The sequence below is a fragment of the Xenopus laevis genome, chromosome 6S (assembly GCF_017654675.1).
Source record: "Xenopus laevis strain J_2021 chromosome 6S, Xenopus_laevis_v10.1, whole genome shotgun sequence".
Classification (NCBI taxonomy): Eukaryota; Metazoa; Chordata; class Amphibia; order Anura; family Pipidae; genus Xenopus; species Xenopus laevis.
The window spans coordinates 7,120,625-7,139,821 of record NC_054382.1 but is presented as its reverse complement, the minus strand read 5'-3'; the positions used below and the strand labels follow the sequence as shown (position 1 = coordinate 7,139,821).

The 19,197-nt window shown below is 40.5% G+C and overlaps 1 protein-coding gene across 1 annotated transcript in view; it reads right to left on the bottom strand.

The window, feature by feature from the left end:
- The window catches only part of ctdspl.S (CTD small phosphatase like S homeolog), a 49,377-nt gene extending 30,965 nt beyond the window's left edge, over positions 1 to 18,412 (bottom strand). The window contains 1 exon segment of the mRNA NM_001090817.1: positions 17,080 to 18,412. Coding sequence (NP_001084286.1) covers positions 17,080 to 17,155 — 76 coding nt within the window. The 5' untranslated portion in view covers positions 17,156 to 18,412.
- Between the last annotated feature and the right edge of the window lie 785 nt (positions 18,413 to 19,197).

Below are 19,197 nucleotides of genomic sequence, written 5' to 3'. Positions count from 1 at the left end.
GTCCGGCCATCTGTTCGTCAACTCAAGCTGAAGCGATCTTGGGTGCTGCAGCAGGACAATGACCCAAAACACACCAGCAAATGCACCTCTGAATGGCTGAAGAAAAACAAAATGATGACTTTGGAGTGGCCTAGTCAAAGTCCTGACCTGAATCCTATTGAGATGTTGTGGCATGACCTTAAAAAGGCGGTTCATGCTAGAAAACCCTCAAATAAAGCTGAATTACAACAATTCTGCAAAGATGAGTGGGCCAAAATTCCTCCAGAGCGCTGTAAAAGACTCGTTGCAAGTTATCGCAAACGCTTGATTGCAGTTATTGCTGCTAAGGGTGGCCCAACCAGTTATTAGGTTCAGGGGGCAATTACTTTTTCACACAGGTTTGGATTTCTTTTCTCCCTAAATAATAAAAACACTCATTTAAAAACTGCATTTTGTGTTTACTTGTGTTATCTTCGACTAATAGTTAAATGTGTTTGATGATCAGAAACATTTTGTGTGACAAACATGCAAAAGAATAAGAAATCAGGAAGGGGGCAAAGTTTTTCACACCACTGTATGTATACATACATACACACACAATAATTCACCAATCACTATGGACACGTATCCTTTAACCCAAGTGCTAAACATATAGATTCATGCAGCTTGCATTGGTAGAACAAAATCAAATCTATCAATGAACCAGGTGCCTAGCCCAGGGTGTACAAAGGTCAGAGTGCCTAGCCCAGGTGTGAGCAGTGCACTAAAAGCTTAAAATAGGCATGAACAACGGGACCATCAACCTTTGCCCTGCAGTTGCCCTAGTTCACTAGTTGCCTAAGGGAAGTATATGGTCAGTGGCAGCTGCTGTACTCGATTCTCTGCAGGACCTACTCTGCAGAGAGTTAACGCTAAAGGGATACTGTCATGGTAAAACATGTTTTTTTTCAAAACACATCAGTTAATAGTGCTGCTTCAGCAGAATTCTGCACTGAAATCCATTTCTCAAAAGAGCAAACAGATTTTTTTACATTTAATTTTGAAATCTGACATGGGGCTAGACATATTGTCAGTTTCCCAGCTGCCCCCAGTCATGTGACTTGTGCTCTGGTAAACTATAGTCACTCCTGCACTGCAAGTTGGAGTGATATCACCCCCCCCCCCTCTCCCCAGCAGAACAATGGGAAGGTAACCAGATAGCAGCTCCCTAACACAAGATAACAGCTGCCTGGTAGATCTAAGAACAGCACTCAACAGTAAAATCCAGGTCCCACAGAGACACATTCAGTTACATTGAGTAGGAGAAAGAACAGCCTGCCAGAAAGCAGTACCATCCTAAAGTGCTGGCTCTTTCTGAAAGCACATGACCAGGCAAAATGACCTGAGATGCACCTACACCAATATTACAACTAAAAAAAGATACACTTGCTGGTTCAGGAATGAAATTTTATATTGTAGAGTTAATTATTTGCAATGTAAACAGTGTAATTTAGAAATAAAAGCTACTTCATAAAAATCATGACAGAATCCTTTTAACCAGTGAACATAAGCAAGGAACCCCTCTAGTCCTATCTCTCTTCCTATAGCATCATATGAGGAACTATCTAAAGTAAGCTGTACAGTGCAGTTAAGGGTGGTGGCACATGGGGAGATTAGTCGCCAAGCAAGAGTAAGTGCCCCAAAAGGCACGAAATGCATTCGGCCGCTATCTACCATGTCTTAATAAACTTGTCTTTTTTTTGACTATGTTGAGATTTTTGGAGGGACTCAATTATTTTTGGTTTTCTAATGGATTTGCACCTATAGACTTGGGTGAACTGTGAGTATCCCCCCTCCCTCTACAATTGTTTTGCTTCACTGTAAACCTATTAACTTTTGGTAGTGCCTAAACTGGCTTTTGGCAACTATTTCTTTTTGCTTTTGACAAGCGACAAATCTTCGCAACTGCAGGTGATTAATCTCCCCGAAATGCCTTCCCACCTGCAAGAATAGGAATCGCCGGCCGGATGGCATAAGGATCACTTCGGTTTTCCCTTAGGGTGGTGGCACATGGGGAGATTAGTTCGGAAAACTGAAACAATACATATGCCATCGCACCGGCGATTCGTATTCTTGCGGGCGGGAAAGCATTTAGGGGAGATTAGTCACCTGCAAACAAACACGGGAATTTTACCCATGAGGTGTGATGGAAGGCAAATAGCAATACAAGGAAAGTTACATGGGTGCACATGGAGACTCGCAACTAAAATACTTCAGTGCAACTTCTTGACGAACCACAAACTGCATTTATCAGCATCGTTAGGCATGTTTTGGGGCATCGTCTGAACACCATTCACAACACTCTGCTTCCAAACGCACTTCACGTACGATGGTTCGACCAGGTGCATTTTCAACACATATGAACATAATTATTCCTTGAATACACGTCAAGTGCATTCTGAACACAGCTCCATGTATTTATATAGGCAGTAAAACATGCATTCCATTTGTCCAATGTCAGTCACTTGAACGGCTCTTGTATCCGTAGTCTGGCCGTTGTAAGTGAACGAGACGGACGCTCCACTAAACATTCTGTAGCGGGAAGACATTACACATAGGCCGGCTCAGCTTTGGAAACAGGAAAACACCTGCTTGGGTGACATGGCCGAGATATGTGGCCCCTCGACCTCACAATCTAGAAATACATCAGCGGAACAGAAAAGCAGTCGTGCTGAGAGCAGTTCTTTCATCGTCTTACATTACAAACAACCCCTCAGTGGCTCTTTTGATATTATTTTGGGACATTTGGCAGCACTTGTTTTAGCAAATGAAGACTAATGCAAAATGTGTGTCCTGTAAGTACAATCAGGGCCACTTTTAGAGGATAGGGACCCAGCACCTGCTTCATCTATATCTATTCTGAAGAATGCCAAGTGTAGTGCCCTACAATATTTTCTGTCGAATTAGTGCATTCTAAAATTAAGGCTGCACTAAAAGGGGAACAATCGTGAAAAAGAAAAATCAATTAAGCTTCATCATGTTGATTCAATTTTCTGACAGATGTCGGACTAAAAATCGCAAGATGTACGATGGTTTGATTCCCACTAAGTTCACAATAATTTGACAAATTGGTTGGAATTCACTAAAATCGATAGTTCAACGAAAAAAAAAATCTTTGCGTCTATGGGGACCTTTAGATCCAATATATCTTATAGGTAAGGCTCCCTTTCCTAGCAGATGTATTAGAGCTCACTCAAATAAAGGATTCCAGTACAAACAAAATAACTGCCTTTTGCACTAATTCTGCATGTAGAGAGACATGATGTCTGGTGATTTTAAGGATAATGGCATACCTGGCGATTCGGGGAGATTTAGTCGCCTGGCAACTAATCGCCTCTTCTTAAGGGCGACTAATCTCCCTGAACGGCTTCCCTGTCTTCCGCCAGCTATAATGAAAAATAGTCTACGGCATGCCTCACGAGGAAACTTCGGGTGACTTCGGAATACGAAGGGCCGCGTGTGCCATGCCGCAGGCAATTTTTCATTATAGCCGGTGAAAGCCGTTCGTGAAAAATAGACGCCCTAAAGAAGAGGCAATTAGTCGCCAGGCGGCAATCTCCCCAAATCGCAGTGTGTGCCCTTACCCTAATAAAGTGAGCTCTAATACATCTTCTTGGCAAATGGATCCCCCCATAACATATATTAGATAATATCTAATTTAAAGACCCAACTGCTGCATGAAGACAGAATGAAGAGAAACAGAGAGGTATAGTGAAGAGAAATTCGATTTCAGAAACACTACACAATTTTTAATTAATTGTATTTAGAAAGTTTCTTATACTGGCTGTTCAGTGCATGAGATCAAAGAGAAAGTCAGGACATTTCAGTACCAATCCGGGACTTCGGGTTGAGCTGTCAAAATCGGGACTGTCCTGCATGGTACAGTTACCTTTAGATTCCAAATAAAGCTTAAAGGCAATTTCCAACAAATAAAATAAAATCAATGGTTTGCTTCAGTATGAAGTCAAGGCAGGCCTTAGCATGGGGCTGTTTGTTCAATAATATAGAGTGCCCCGCATAGCTGCACGCAGAATTATCACTCTCCTTCTTCTCCATTCAAGGAATGAATATCTGCCAGGTGGAACAATTGAACAAAGAAAAATGAGTATGCAGCTGTGAGTGACATACATTTATCAGGTAACCAGATAACAGCTCCCTAACACGAGATAACAGCTGCCTGGTAGACAGCGCTCAATTAAAAAAAAAAAAGATCCTTGTTTATCGATGAAGCTTATCCACCCTGTTATTTTCCATGGGAAATGAATGCATAGAGATTTCCCTTCTGCATCCTTGCTTTCTCTGTAATAATAAACCAGTACTGTTATAATAAAACAGATATTGTCATTATAAAAGGCAAGACAATCTTATTGGGTTTATTTCATGTTAAAATGACTTTCGTAGACAAGGAATATATGGAAGGCTCCTGTATCTGAAGTACCACAGGTCAACCATTCTGGATAACAGGTCCAATATCTGTACAGGTATGGGACCTGTTATCCAGAATGCTTGGGACCTGGGGTTTTCTGCATAACAGATCCTTCCATAATTTGTATACCTGAACTCTCTTTCTGCATCATTTGAAATCCTGGCAAGGAAGGAGGGACTAAACACTGATGTTACAAATTGTAACAAAGTCTACACAGCTTACAGACAACATGCAGAAACTACATTACCCACAATGCATTGCACTGTGATGTTCCATTCCTTATTGAAATCACATGTGCAGGGAATTGTGGGGTTTGGAGGATGCAGGCTGAGGACAGGTGGCTGTTGATACAAAGTAACAGTAGTCAGCCAGCTCAGCAAAGTAGTCAGACAGATCAGCAGGAGAGCAGGGGGGGCTTAGGGAACTGTCAGAAAACATTAAAAATCATGAAAAGTCTGCATATTTTTAATTGATGTATATTGCAAAGTTGCTTGAAATTATGTTTACTTTTCAAAAAGCTTAAGTTATGTTTTTGTGGAGTATCCCTTTAAAAACTCAGAAACCACTAATAAAGCACTAAAACTTTAGCTGTTTTTTGATGGTAATTAATTACAGTAATGCTCACTAGGACACAGGCTTCTCAGATTCAGTAAGGACTACACAACCAATGGCAATTTTGTACAATATTGTATGGAAAACATGGTTTGCCGCACACAAATATTGGTGTAAGAATATGGTCATCAAAGTTCTCATAACACGCAATTTCCAAAGGGCAGGGCCAAAAGCTGAAGAAGATCCACATGCATTTTGTAAACTGGGAGTCAAATAATATCGACCAACTAAAAAAAATCTTTATGCTAGGGTAGTCTATCCCAAACAGTAGAGCTGCCCCGCCCAAAAAAAGATGTGACCCTAAGGCAAATGACCAGATCAGCCCAATTTGGACCAGCACACTGATAAATCAGGCCCATAGCCAGTCATTTTGCAAGGAAACATATTCAGTCTTTGACATTCAGTAATACCTTTATCCTGATGGCACCCAACTCTACTTGTCTACTCCTGACCTCTCTCTTTCAGTCCTATCCCAAGTCCCATTTCTGCGGTCTCCTCCAGGATGTCCCAGCGCCACCTAAAACTGAACCTTTCTTAAAAAGAATTCATTATATTTCCTGTTACAGGGCAACCCTTTTGAAATAAAAAATAAAGTGGTATAAAGGGGATACATTTATTGGCTAATATATAATATTATAAAGGGGATACATTTATTGGCTAATATATAATATCAAAAAAAGAACATTTTAGTTCCTTTTTCAAGCGGATTACAATGAAGCTGTGGTGTTCTCTGATACATTATATATAGATATATAGATATATATACACACACAACATTCACAATCAACTTAACGACCGATCGCCAATGTCGGGACGATACACACAGTCAGAAAATCGTACGAAACAAAGATTCATGCTGCTTTATCTTTCTGTCTATGGTCATCTTAACACTTCGCACTAATCTTTCATGTAATTTAGTTGCAGGTAAAACTTAGTCCCTTTTGTAAAATGTATAATGAAGCAATAGAATTCTTAATGAATCAGATGAAAATTGAGCATAGGACTGGCCAGATATGGGATGACTGACGTAGTTGGCCAGCTTAAATATAATGCAATATATATGTTTTGTTTAAAGGGTAAGGCATTTTTCAGATGGAAAAGTGCAGAGGACTCTTGTATTTGTCTATATGTATTTTGTGGTCACAGCCACTAGTGGTGAGCACAACTTTCCCTTGTTTGTTATAGTTATACAGGAGCAGTGACCAGCTCCATGTTGTAGCTCCCACCCTTCCCAACTATAGTCAGGTGATCCCACTGGTGTCTAATAAAAGGGCAGCCAAGTATGAGAGTTTTACTTGGAAAGCAGCAAGTAAGTTGCAGGTAAAACTTAGTCCCTTTGTAAAATGTATAATTAAGCAATAGAATTCTTAATGAATCAGATGAAAATTGAGCGTAGGACTGGCCAGATATGGGATGACTTTGACGTAGTTGTTCAGCTTAAATATATTGCAATATATGGACAAACAATCCCTGTTTTGTTTAAAGGGTAAGGCATTTTTCAATAGCAGTATGCACAAACTGTCTCTGTCTTAAATATATTGATAATGGGTTGACTCTTGTATTTGTGTGTGTATATATATATATATATATATATATATATATATATATATATATATATATATATATATATATATATATATATATATATATATATATATATATATACACACACACATCCACACCAAGGGTTTTTCTTTGCTTGCTTATAAAACAATTCTATTCGGCAGCTGAAGTTGTCAGTCTCTCATTGTCCTTTCAGTTTGTTTGTCTACGGTACTGCCATTATTTATAAAACAAACAGAACATGTTTTCTGAAAACATGAACACGATAAAAGAAAAAGAAGGAACTCAAAAAATGCAGAGACATTATATGAGGAATAATAATTATAAAGAGATTAGAAAGTAACTGAGGAGTTCTGTGACCATATAAAGACACAAGGCTGCAGGCTGAGTTATACAGGGAACGCTGAGTATCACTTGTGTATTATAAGGGATAATGTACCCCCTACTGTAAATGATAAGGATATTAGAAGTCACTGAGGGGTTGTTCTGTGACCATATAAAGGCATAAGGCTGCAGGCTGAGTTATACAGGGAACTCTGAGTATCACTCATGTATTATAAGGGATAATGTACCCCCTACTGTAAATGATAAGGATATTAGAAGTCACTGAGGGGTTCTGTGACCATATAAAGACACAAGGCTGCAGGCTGAGTTATACAGGGAACTCTGAGTATCACTCATGTATTATAAGGGATAATGTACCCCCTACTGTAAATGATAAGAATATTAGAAGTCGCTGAGCGGTTCTGTGACCATATAAAGGCACAAGGCTGCAGGCTGAGTTATACAGGGAACTCTGAGTATCACTCATGTATTATAAGGAATAATGTACCCCCTACTGTAAATAAGGATATTAGAAGTCACTGAGGGGTTGTTCTGTGACCATATAAAGGCACAAGGCTGCAGGCTGAGTTATACAGGGAACTCTGAGTATCACTCATGTATTATAAGGGATAATGTACCCCCTACTGTAAATGATAAGAATATTTGAAGTCGCTATGGGGTTTTTGACTATATCAAGACAGAAGACCACAGGCCGAGTGCTTTTATATAGGTCATGGAATTCTGAAGTCACTTCTATATCCACAGAGGGTATATTTATATACATGTTTTAGAAAGCCATATCCCATGATTACATGACTAAGCTGGATACTGAAGTATATTATATTTGAATATATTATATAAATATATATATTTTATTATAGACGGTTTGTTTTACCTTTTTAATGAATGCATAAAGAATATAGCAATCCAAAAAGGGCAACTCGGGGGGGGGGGGGGTGAGAATACACACTACTACATTTTCCAATTAATAAGAAAATGAAATTGCTTAGCTATTGTGATTAGAGATTATATAAACATTTTTTTTTTTTGTCTCACTGCTTAGCAATTCAGTCTGAAAAGGACATATTACTCTTGTCTGGTCACGTCGGAACTTGCAAGGGGAAGAAATCCACTACACAAATGACAGGGGTTATGCGGGACTCATTATTTTAATCCAGATACATAATTTGAGTTGTTACAAAGGAGCATGTCTTTTTTTCCCATGCCAAATTCCTGAGAGTGATTTAAGCCTACCCCTTTAGCTTAAAAAGGGAAGGGGAGTGCACATTGCTTGATGAGAGAAGTTTAGCAAAGTAACCACTCCAGATTATCCGAAACATTCCGCTAGATGTATGACTGGGATCAGCTCCAACCATAAGACCTACTTTATTCTGCCAAGTGCCTCTTTCATTTAGTAGTGCCGGTGGCCTAATGAAACTGAACCTTTATAAAATGCTTTTTTTTTTTTAGCATATTCAGTACTGCAGAGGCAAGCAATACATTAAGGGGCAGATGTATGAAGGGTCGAATATCGAGGGTTAATTAACCCTCGATATTCGACTAGGAACTAAAATCCTTCGACTTCGAATATCGAAGTATTTAGCGCAAATCCTACGATCGAACGTTCGAAGGATTATTCCTTCGATCGAACGATTAAATCCTTCGAATCGAACGATTCGAAGGATTTTAATCCAACGATCGAAGGAATATCCTTCGATCAAAAAAACTTAGGCAAGCCTATGGGGACCTTCCCCATAGGCTAACATTGACTTCGGTAGCTTTTAGCTGCCGAAGTAGGGGGTCGAAGTTTTTTTTAAAGAGGCAGTACTTCGACTATCGAATGGTCGAATAGTCGAACGATTTTTAGTTCGAATCGTTCGATTCGTAGTCGAAGGTCGAAGTAGCCCATTCGATGGTCGAAGTAGCCCATTCGATGGTCAAAGTAGCCCATTCGATGGTCAAAGTAGCCCATTCGATGGTCAAAGTAGCCCATTCGATGGTCAAAGTAGCCCATTCGATGGTCAAAGTAGCCCATTCGATGGTCAAAGTAGCCCATTCGATGGTCAAAGTAGCCCATTCGATGGTCAAAGTAGCCCATTCGATGGTCAAAGTAGCCCATTCGATGGTCAAAGTAGCCCATTCGATGGTCAAAGTAGCCCATTCGATGGTCAAAGTAGCCCATTCGATGGTCAAAGTAGCCCATTCGATGGTCAAAGTAGCCCATTCGATGGTCAAAGTAGCCCATTCGATGGTCAAAGTAGCCCATTCGATGGTCAAAGTAGCCCATTCGATGGTCAAAGTAGCCCATTCGATGGTCAAAGTAGCCCATTCGATGGTCAAAGTAGCCCATTCGATGGTCAAAGTAGCCCATTCGATGGTCAAAGTAGCCCATTCGATGGTCAAAGTAGCCCATTCGATGGTCGAAGTAGCCCAAAAAACACTTCGAAATTCGAAATTTTTTTTAATTCGAATCCTTCACTCGAGCTTCATGAATCGGCCCCCTAGTCACTTAGGCACTATATTTCAAAATTATGGGTCAGATTTACTAAAGGGCGAAGTGACCAACGCTGTCGACAATTCGCTGGCGTTACCGCTTTCAGGCACCTCGTCAATTTACCAACAGGTGCAGGCATAACTTAGCTAGCGAAAGAGACAGACGCTAGCACTCATTCGCACTCCATCGCCAGGTGATTTTTCTCTCTGGCGAATGGATGTTACTTCGCAAATTCACCAAGATGCGGGTTTTACTGAACGTTGCCTCTTTCGCCAGACTTGATTTCTCCAGCTCAGACCAGGTGAAGTGCATTGGAGTGCATAGATCTTCCTCAATCTTCTGTTACTTACATCATATTTTTAGTGGAAAAGTCCCAAAAAACGCTGGCGTCTTTTCCTTTTTTCAGAGTGATAGCCTGCAAAAGTCCTTATAATTTTTTTAACATATGGAACATTAACTATACAATGGGCTCATGTGTAGGGCAATAAAACAACTCTATTTTCTTTATTAAGGTTCCCTGGACTTGTGTAATGTATTTGTTGCAACATATACCTCCATTCAACTTTATATTTCCTGCCGTATGCAAATTAGCCTGAGCGAAGACCTTTAGCGAATTTTCGCTAGGCATAATTGAACGCTATATGCTTCAGAATAGGAAGCATAATAGCAATGGTTCAGGAATTCGCCACAAAAATTACGGCAATAGACTGTAATGCGGGCCAAAAATAAAAGTCGCCTGTAGACTTCAATGCATTTCGGTGAAGCAAAATGGGTCACATTCGCCCATTGCTAATCGGGAGCATATCTTGTACCATCTGAATGACTTTTAAACATTGACCAAGAAGCCTCTAAGATTTACTTCTCAAGTCAAAGGGGATTATTTATTAAAGTCGGAATGGCAAAAACAAGGTTTTTTTTTTTTTAATATAAAATTTGCGAAGTAACATCCATTCGCCAGAGCGAAAAATCAACTGGCGATAAGAGTGCGAATGAGTGCTAGCGTCTGTCTCTTTCGCTAGCTAAGTTATGTCTGCACCTGTTAATAAATTGACGAGGTGCCTGAAAGTGGTAACGCCGGCGAATTGACGACAGCGTTGGTCACTTCGCCCTTTAGTAAATCTGCCCCATAAAAAAAAAAAATATTAAAAAGTAATAGTTCGGGAATTTATTATACCACATGAATGTAAAAGGTCAGAATCCAAAAACCATCTCAGACCTGACGAGGTTGTATATAAGTTAATGGGAGAAGTCCCAAAGATATCCTGATCTGAACTGGGTTTCGTGCAATAATCCAAAAATTTTGTGGTTTTCAGGCAAAAATTTAAATTTAGGGGAAAATCCAAAAAATTTGTACGATTCGAATTTTTCATGAATTGAGTTTTTTCCCCAGACAGGACATTTTCAGTAAAATCTATTGATAAATAAGGAGAAATTAGAGATTTTCAGATTTTGATAAATAACCCCTTAAACTGGCCATAGATGCAAAGATCCGATCGTACGAATCATCGTACGATCGGACTTTCCCATCTCCCGACCCGCCACTAACCATTCACATCAAAGTCTTACCAGTCAGATTAGTTAAAGAACAGATCAGCAATGTTCTGCCCCTAACAGCAATCGTACGATATCTATGTCCAACCAAAGCTGGTGACAGTCTCCCACTGAAAATCGTACGATCGGCAATACACGCAGAGATATTATCAGCAGCCGACAGAAATTTTCTAACCTGTCCGATCGACCAAACGACTGATCTCCGCCTGAAGAAAAATGTCGGGACTCTCCACACACGGTTCGAAAATCGTACGAATCCTCGATTCGTACGATCAGATCTTTGCGTCTATGGCCAGCTTAAGAGTTCTGTGCCAAGTATTTCACAGGACTGTGCTCTTCAGCACACAAAGAGCATGCTCCTACCGGCTAAGCATGGAAATTTCAACTCTGTGCATATAGGGGTAGAGGCAAAGAGGAAAAACAGCCAGGGGAGAAAACGGCATTAAAATATTTGGAATCTGCCGAGTACATATAAACAAGCCATTGCAGGAGGAATGATGAAAAAGAGTGTTCAATACAAAATACACACATATATTTTGTTCTGGTGAGCAATTCAACTTCTAAATGATTAGATCACAACCACCTGAAAAGGGCACAGCATTTCAAACCATTCCTCCATGACAAACAACTGCGATCAGACAAAGACAAAAAAAAAAAAATCAAGTAGAAACGAATGTATTACAACATAACAAATCAGGCATTTAAAAAAGAAAATCAAACATTAACATTTGCCTTGTAGAAGTGCAGATTTAAATGTTTACATTGATTTTTAGACATAAGTAATACATTATGTAATGCAGTGTTCCCCAACCAGTAGCTCGTGAGCAACATGTTGCTCTCCAACCCTTTGGATGTTGCTCTCACTGTCCTCAAAGCAGGTGCTTATTTTTGAATTCCAGGCTTGGAAGCAAGTTTCAATTGCATTAAAACTAAGTATAGTGCCAAGTAGAGCCTCTTGTAGGCTGCCAGTCCACATAGGGACTACCAAATAACCAATCACAGGCCTTATTTGGCATCCTCAGGAACAATTTTAATGCTTGTGTTGCTCCCCAACTCTTTTTACATTTGAATGTGGCTCACGGGTAAAAAAGGTTGGGGACCCCTGATGTAATGATTAAAAAAAATAATAAAAACCAGTGCCAGCTACATTCCTGAATTTCCCCACACGGTTTAATACATACCAGCGATACAAGGCCATAACGTTTAACCCTCTGATGTTGAAAAGCCAAGGGTCAAAGACGGCCACCATAATGGCAATGTGCCAAACACTAGTGCACGGATCCCCAACCAGTAGCTTGTGAGTAACATGTTGCTCTCCAACCCATTGGATTTTGCTCCCAGTGGTCTCAAAGCAGGTGATTATTTTTGAATTCTAGGCTTGGAGGCAAGTTTTAGTTGTATAAAACCAGGTGCACTGTCAAACAGAGCCTAAATGTAGGTTAACAATCCTGGGGTTACCAAATGGCCAACCACAGCCCTTATTTGGCACCCCAGGAACATTTTTCATGCTAGTGTTGCTCCCCAACTCCTTTTACTTCTGAATGTTGCTCACTGGTTCTAAAGGTTGGGGATCCCTGCACTAGTGTTATGTACTGCTTAATTATACACAACGCAATTATCAGTGCAGGTGAACCAAAAGCAACAAGTCATGACTCAGGGCTTCAACTTTCAACTTGTCCCCAGTACTTTAAATGAATGGTTACTAGCCCTTTAAATAAAAGATCTATTTATCAGTCCATGTACAAAGGGGATCTCATTTAAGCTCCTGCTTTGGTCAACTATCAAGCCTGAAAGCATATCCTTTTCATGATACTAGTAGTTTTACACTGCAAATTATGAAATTATGAATTCCAACACTGTTAGACTGCTCTGCTGGTGGCAGCAGGGTTAAAGTAAACCCCTCTTGCTAAACACAAGTTTAATGAAAAAGATTTTTGTTGAATAAGGCCATTGGTAAAAGGCCTGGTGCATCAGAAGATAAGACTGCCATGATACAGGTCAGGATTGTCCACCCAACATCGAGATAACGCAAATCATATGAAATTGGTACCTGCATGGCAAGCTTAAAATGTATGCTATACAAAGCAAACCTTGCCAGAACCCTTCAAAAGGCATGAAATTGTGACACAACATGTGGTATTGATTCTGAATGGATACTGTACAGTCAACTTTCCAAGATGGAAATGTCCATGTTTTACTACAATATGGCCCCCGAAGACTTTCCTTTTTGAAACAGTGTCTGGCATCTTGTCGCAGCTGCTCTATTACACTGATTTATAGACCAGCAACATAATCTGCAGCTCATAAGGACACAGAGGAATCATGTTCACATATGGTGGCCCAGCTGAGCCAAAGACCTCAACAAAACAACAAACTTCTGACAGCAAAAAATGGCACTAGTTCTGTTGTGGTATAATAGAACATAACCCCCAAAAAAATAAACTTCTATGTGTTTCTTCTGTTTAAGGACCTTCTTCATATATTCTACAATTTCTTCTGAACCATTAAAGGGGTTGTTCACCTTCCAAACACTTTAAGTTGTGTTGTTTTCCCGATTGTTCAACATAAACAAAGACTTTCTTCAATTGCTTTCCATCTTTTATTTTTTACTGTTTCCCCAAAATTTAAAAAAAAAAAAAAAAAAAAAAAGTTGAAAGTAAGGATGCACCGAATCCAGGATTCGGCCTTTTTCAGCAGGATTCGGCCTGGTCGAACTGTATTGGAAATCCGAATTAACATATGCAAATTAGGGGTGGGGAGGGATAGCGTGTGACTTTTTACCACAAAACAAGTAAAAAATGTTTTCCACTTGCCACCCCTAATTTGCATATGCAAATTAGGATACGGATTCAGTCTATCACAGATAGCGGATTCGGTGCATCCCTAGTTGAAAGTTTAATGTTTGTCTCTCTAGTGTTTCCTTCCGGCAGCTCAGTGATTCAGGAGCATCTGAATTGTTACAATTTGCTATATTTAGTTGATACATTTAGTTGATACATTTAGTGGATACATTTAGTGGATACATTTAGTGGATACATTTAGTGGATACATTTAGTGGATACATTTAGTGGATACATTTAGTGGATACATTTAGTGGATACATTTAGTGGATACATTTCTTATCAGCATCTGTGGAATATTAGCAACTATTGTCTCAATTCTAACAGCTGCCTTTAATGAAAACCAGGGAATCTGCTCAGCAGGGAAAAACATAACAAATGGATCAACTAAATGTATCCGTGTAGAACAGTAAAAAGAGTCTGCGACCCTCCCACTCCCAGAGCCGCTTTAGAAAGGGATAAATGAAACTTTACACTTCAATATTAGAAAAATGGCCACGAATAGAAATTATAAAGTAATTGGAAAAGGTCTTTATTTCTGGTGAACTGTCTAATACTGGTATATCTGGTATATAAACAGATTCTACGGGGCTGATTATTAAATTCTGATGCAAATTGTATTATATATATATATATATATATATATATATATATATATATATATATATATATATATATATATATATATATATATATATATATATATATATATATATATATATATATATATATAATATAATACAATTTGCATCAGAATTTAATTATATATATATATATATATATATATATATATATATATATATATATATATATATATTCAGCAGCACAGAGCATGTGCGGTGAATCGATAGAAAAGAAGATGGGGAGCTACTGGGGCATCTTTGGAGACAGATCTTTACTGCTAAACTGGTTGCCTTGGGCTGGTACAGAAGCACAAAACAGTGTACAACAATTCTACCCCACTTCTTTGTGCTGACGTAGAATTCACTGGTTCCTGTGCAATCTGCATCTTAAAGGTCATGGGATAGCGTGTTTTTTTCAAAACGCATCAGTTAATAGTGCTGCTCTAGCAGAAATCGGCCCTGAAATCTGTTTCACATATAGACATATTGTCAGTTTTCCAGCTGCCTCCAGTCATGTAACTTAGGTTCAGTCACTCTTTACTGCAAGTTAGAGTGATATCACCCCCCTCCCTTTTCCTCCCCAGCAGCCAAACAACAGAACAATGGGAAGGTAACCAGATAGCAGCTCCCTAACACAAGATAACAGCTGCCTGGTAGATCTAAAAAAAACAGCACTCAAAAGTAAACATCCAGGTCTCATTGAGACACATTGGGGTATATTTATCAAAGAGTTTAGTTAATAGTGAAGTTCCGCCACTAGAGTGAAATTCCGCAGCTCTCAATTCATTTCTATGGGATTTTTAGGTATTTATCACCCATTGATAAATACGCCTTTCAAAATCCCATAGAAATGAATTGAGAGCTGCGGAATTTCACTCTAGTGGCGGAACTTCACTCTTTGATAAATTTACCCCATTGAGAGATTCATTGAATCTCAATGAGACACATTGAGTAAGAGAAACAACAGCCTGCCATCCTAAAGTGCTGGCTCTTTCTGAAAGTACATGACCAGGCAAAATGACCAGAGATGCACCGAGACACGAATATTAAAAATAATTAAAAAAAAAAACAAAAAAAAAAAAACACTTGTTGGTTAAGGAATGAAATTTTATATTGTAACGTGAATCATCATCATCACCATTTATTTATATAGCGCCGACAAGATACGCAGGGCTTTACCTTAGTTATAGCAAACAGGGAATAATATGCAGTGTAAATAGTGTAATTTAGGAATAAATACTACATCATAAAAATCATGACAGAATCCCTTTAAGTAGCCTTATATAGGGGCTTTCGTATTGTATACATATTGATATTGTGCCAGAACATATGCAGGAAATAAGATGAAATGAAGGTGGGGAGTTACTGGAAAACATTTAACGCTGAATGGCTGTAGTCACACGATTCACAGAATTTATAGCATGTCTAGCCGACTCATTCTTTTTAGTTCTCCTTTAATGGTCCACCTGTACAGCTGTGGCTATTTAGAAAACATGCCCCATTAGTAAAGCATGAGAACAGGTCTGAGTGCCAGAGCTGTGTAGCTGTAGGGAGCCAGATGCAGACCTCCAGGTGATTTTTATGCTGCAAGCCTTTCCAAGCCCTCCATAGATGTTTATGTATGACATCATGATTACATTACAATCCAGCTAGTTTGTATGACATCATGATTACATTACAATCCAGCTAGTGAGCAAGTTGGAATGAATGATAAGTAACCCTTTCCAGTGAAATAGGCAGCACACGTGTCTATCTATGCTACAGCACAAGAAATAATTCAGATGCACAAACAAACCCAAGTTTCAACATGAGCAATTACAGACCGATGACATTGTAGTAGACAAGTCAGTGATGACAGTCCACGGAATGCCAACAAACAAGATCACTCTGAATATATTATTTCATGTTTCAAAATAGGGTACGACCCACAAGCCAGACTCAAATAAAAATAAGCCTGCCCCTCCCACATACAGTTTGGATGCTACAGGCCTTCCCTGGTGGCCAGTTAAGAATTCCAAATGGAAAACTCTGCAATTGATGCAATGTACAACTAGTGTTGTACATTGCATCTGCCTGTATACAGTCATCCATGTTTAAAAGGCATGCACACCCAATGGAAACATGAGGCGCAGTAACGCCAGAGAAAGATTATTTGGTTCCAGCCAAGACCTCAGTGATTATTTCAAGCATTAGAATACAGGAATATCGGTTGTTGCATTCTTGGCAGTTCAGAGGAAGGCCCACTGTCACACTTTAAACTTTTAAGCAACTTGATCTGAGCAAGCTGGTTTACTATGCGATGAAAAGCCTGGCTGCAACCATCAGAATCTGATCCATACTGTAAACAGAAAAATCAGTGCAATTCTTCTCCATATGACTAGCAATGGGACTGACCAACTCATTTGGGATTAAACCCAGGGATCTGTATAATAATTCTCTGCATACTGCATTATTCCTCCGGCCTGTACAGAGCAAATTTATCAGTCAAGGCATGTTTCTCCAGGCAGCCTTTTCTGCAGACCAAACTGCAACACTAGCCTTACAATAAAGATGAGAGCCTTGCTCATCACAGTAGTTTTACCCCCCCCCCCACACACACACCCTTGAGTCCGCTGTTCCCAATCTCACCCTTTTCCTGGGCACAGGACAGGATTCCCTCCTCCTTGGGGTTAGAGACCTGGGTGATGATGGACGTGTTGTCCATGGAAACGAATTGGCTGTTGTTCTTGTCCTCTTTATCTAATCCGCAGTTCGAGACTGGCTTGGGGATGCAGTGCTGTTATAGGGTGTATGAAATGGTGAGAGTGTATTTTGTGCCTTGAGGGGGATCACTGTGAGGGTGAAAGCTGTTACGCAGGTGTTTCTTATAGAAGAGCTTGCTGCCGTGAAGTCTAATCTGTCTGGAGTGTTTTATATGCCGGGGACAGTGGCAGAGTTGCTGGTGTGTATGTTAGGGGAAAATGGAGGCAGTTCTGGCTCTGTATGTCGGAGAAGAAGAGTGTGCAAAGTATGTATATAGGGAGATGAGACAATGTTGTATTTGAGAAAGAGAGAGAGCTATTTGTACATGTTCTACAAACTGCAAGTGAACTCTATGTGAATGTTAACGAACAAAATGACCTAATTCTACGCATACGCTTATAAAACACTGATTATGTATGTCGCTAGGCTGGCAGAGAATGAGCTGGTGGAGAAATATCTACGTTTTTTCTGCTCTATACTTTGCGGAATTGGTGCCGACAGTAAAGAACGCTGTACGGTGAAAGCATCCAATGTTATGGGCAGGAAGGGTACGTAGTGCTGTCTGGAAGCCTGTATTATGGGAGCACGATCTCTGCCTGGCTCAGTGTATTCCTGTATGTGGGATGGCAGGTGATCTCATTGGATGTAGGGACTGGACTAGGGGTTATGCTGTGGAAATGTCTGTTAATAAAGAGGATATAATGAGCTGCAAGGGACTGTCAGTGTAGGTATATATATGTGTGTGTAGATATATATATATATGTCTGCGTGTGTGTAATGGGTGTATAGAGGCTGCTGGAGGATGAGGGAAGTATATATAGTGATGTTGGTGTAGGAGGGGGAGATGGCAGGGTCAGTAGGTGAATAAAAGGTGAATATAATGTGAATATAACGTGTGTAGATCAATACTGGGAGTCAGGCCGTGTATAGAAATGGCTTTATGTCCTGTGTGTGTGTGTGAGGGGAATGAGGGTGAAATGGAAGATGGAGGGAGAGTTCTATCCGCCGGAGGAGAAGTCCCAGTGTGTCGGTTGGCTCAGGATCCCCCGTGTGTCCGAGGCCGGGTCGGCTCCCTGCTCTTTCCTTCTCTTGCTCAGCATGAAGCCCAGGCGGGGCGCTGTGAGGGAAGAGGGGGGTTCCCTGGAAGAGCAAACACCGCTATATATCGATAATGGAAGGCTGAGGGCCTGTCGGTTGGGCGGTCGAGTCTAAGGTCGGAAGGATCTCCCGGGGGAGTCTCGCTCGATGTCCCAAGGGTTACGGAGCCCGCAGCGAGTCCCTGTGTTTCCCTTAGGAGGGGGGCGGGTATGACAGGCTTTCCTTTTCCTCTCTCCGTCCTCCCCTCTCGAGTCTCTCTGTGTGCCACAGACTCCGCCTCTCCTCCTCCTCTATCGCCTGACCTTCCCAACATGGAGGCGGAGAAGGGGCCGACCTCGGCGCCAACATAAACAAGAGGCGCGGCTAGGAGACATTCTCCAGCTGCCGCACGTGATGCGACGTATCCAATCAGCGCCACGTGCCAAGGCAAGAGGAGGAACGTTGTTACGCCGCAGGTTAGCGGACTTGTCTGTGAGGGCGGGAAAAAGGCGCGGACTGGGGCAAATTGTGATTGGTGCACGAAGAGTAAGGAGGCGGGAGTTTCCAGGCGTATATAATAGACTGCGTAAGCCGCTTTTGTTGGATTGCTTGGTAGCAGAGATGAGGTGCAAGAAAGTGTCGCCACACAGGACTCTTACAGCAAAATGTTCCCACAACACTGTAAAAAGTCCATACATACATTAGTAGTGGTCAGGGCCCCCTTAAAAAGAAAAAAAAACAGGCCCCCCATAAACGTTTTTAAAAAACAGTGGTCAGCGCCCCCATAGAATTTTTTTTAAAAAAACTATGGTGGCCAGACCCCCTTACAAGTTAAAAAAACATAGGTGTTCAGGGGCCCCATAACATTTTTTTAAACAAATTGGTGGCCAAGCCCCACCCCCTTACAAGTTAAAAATGCCATTGGTG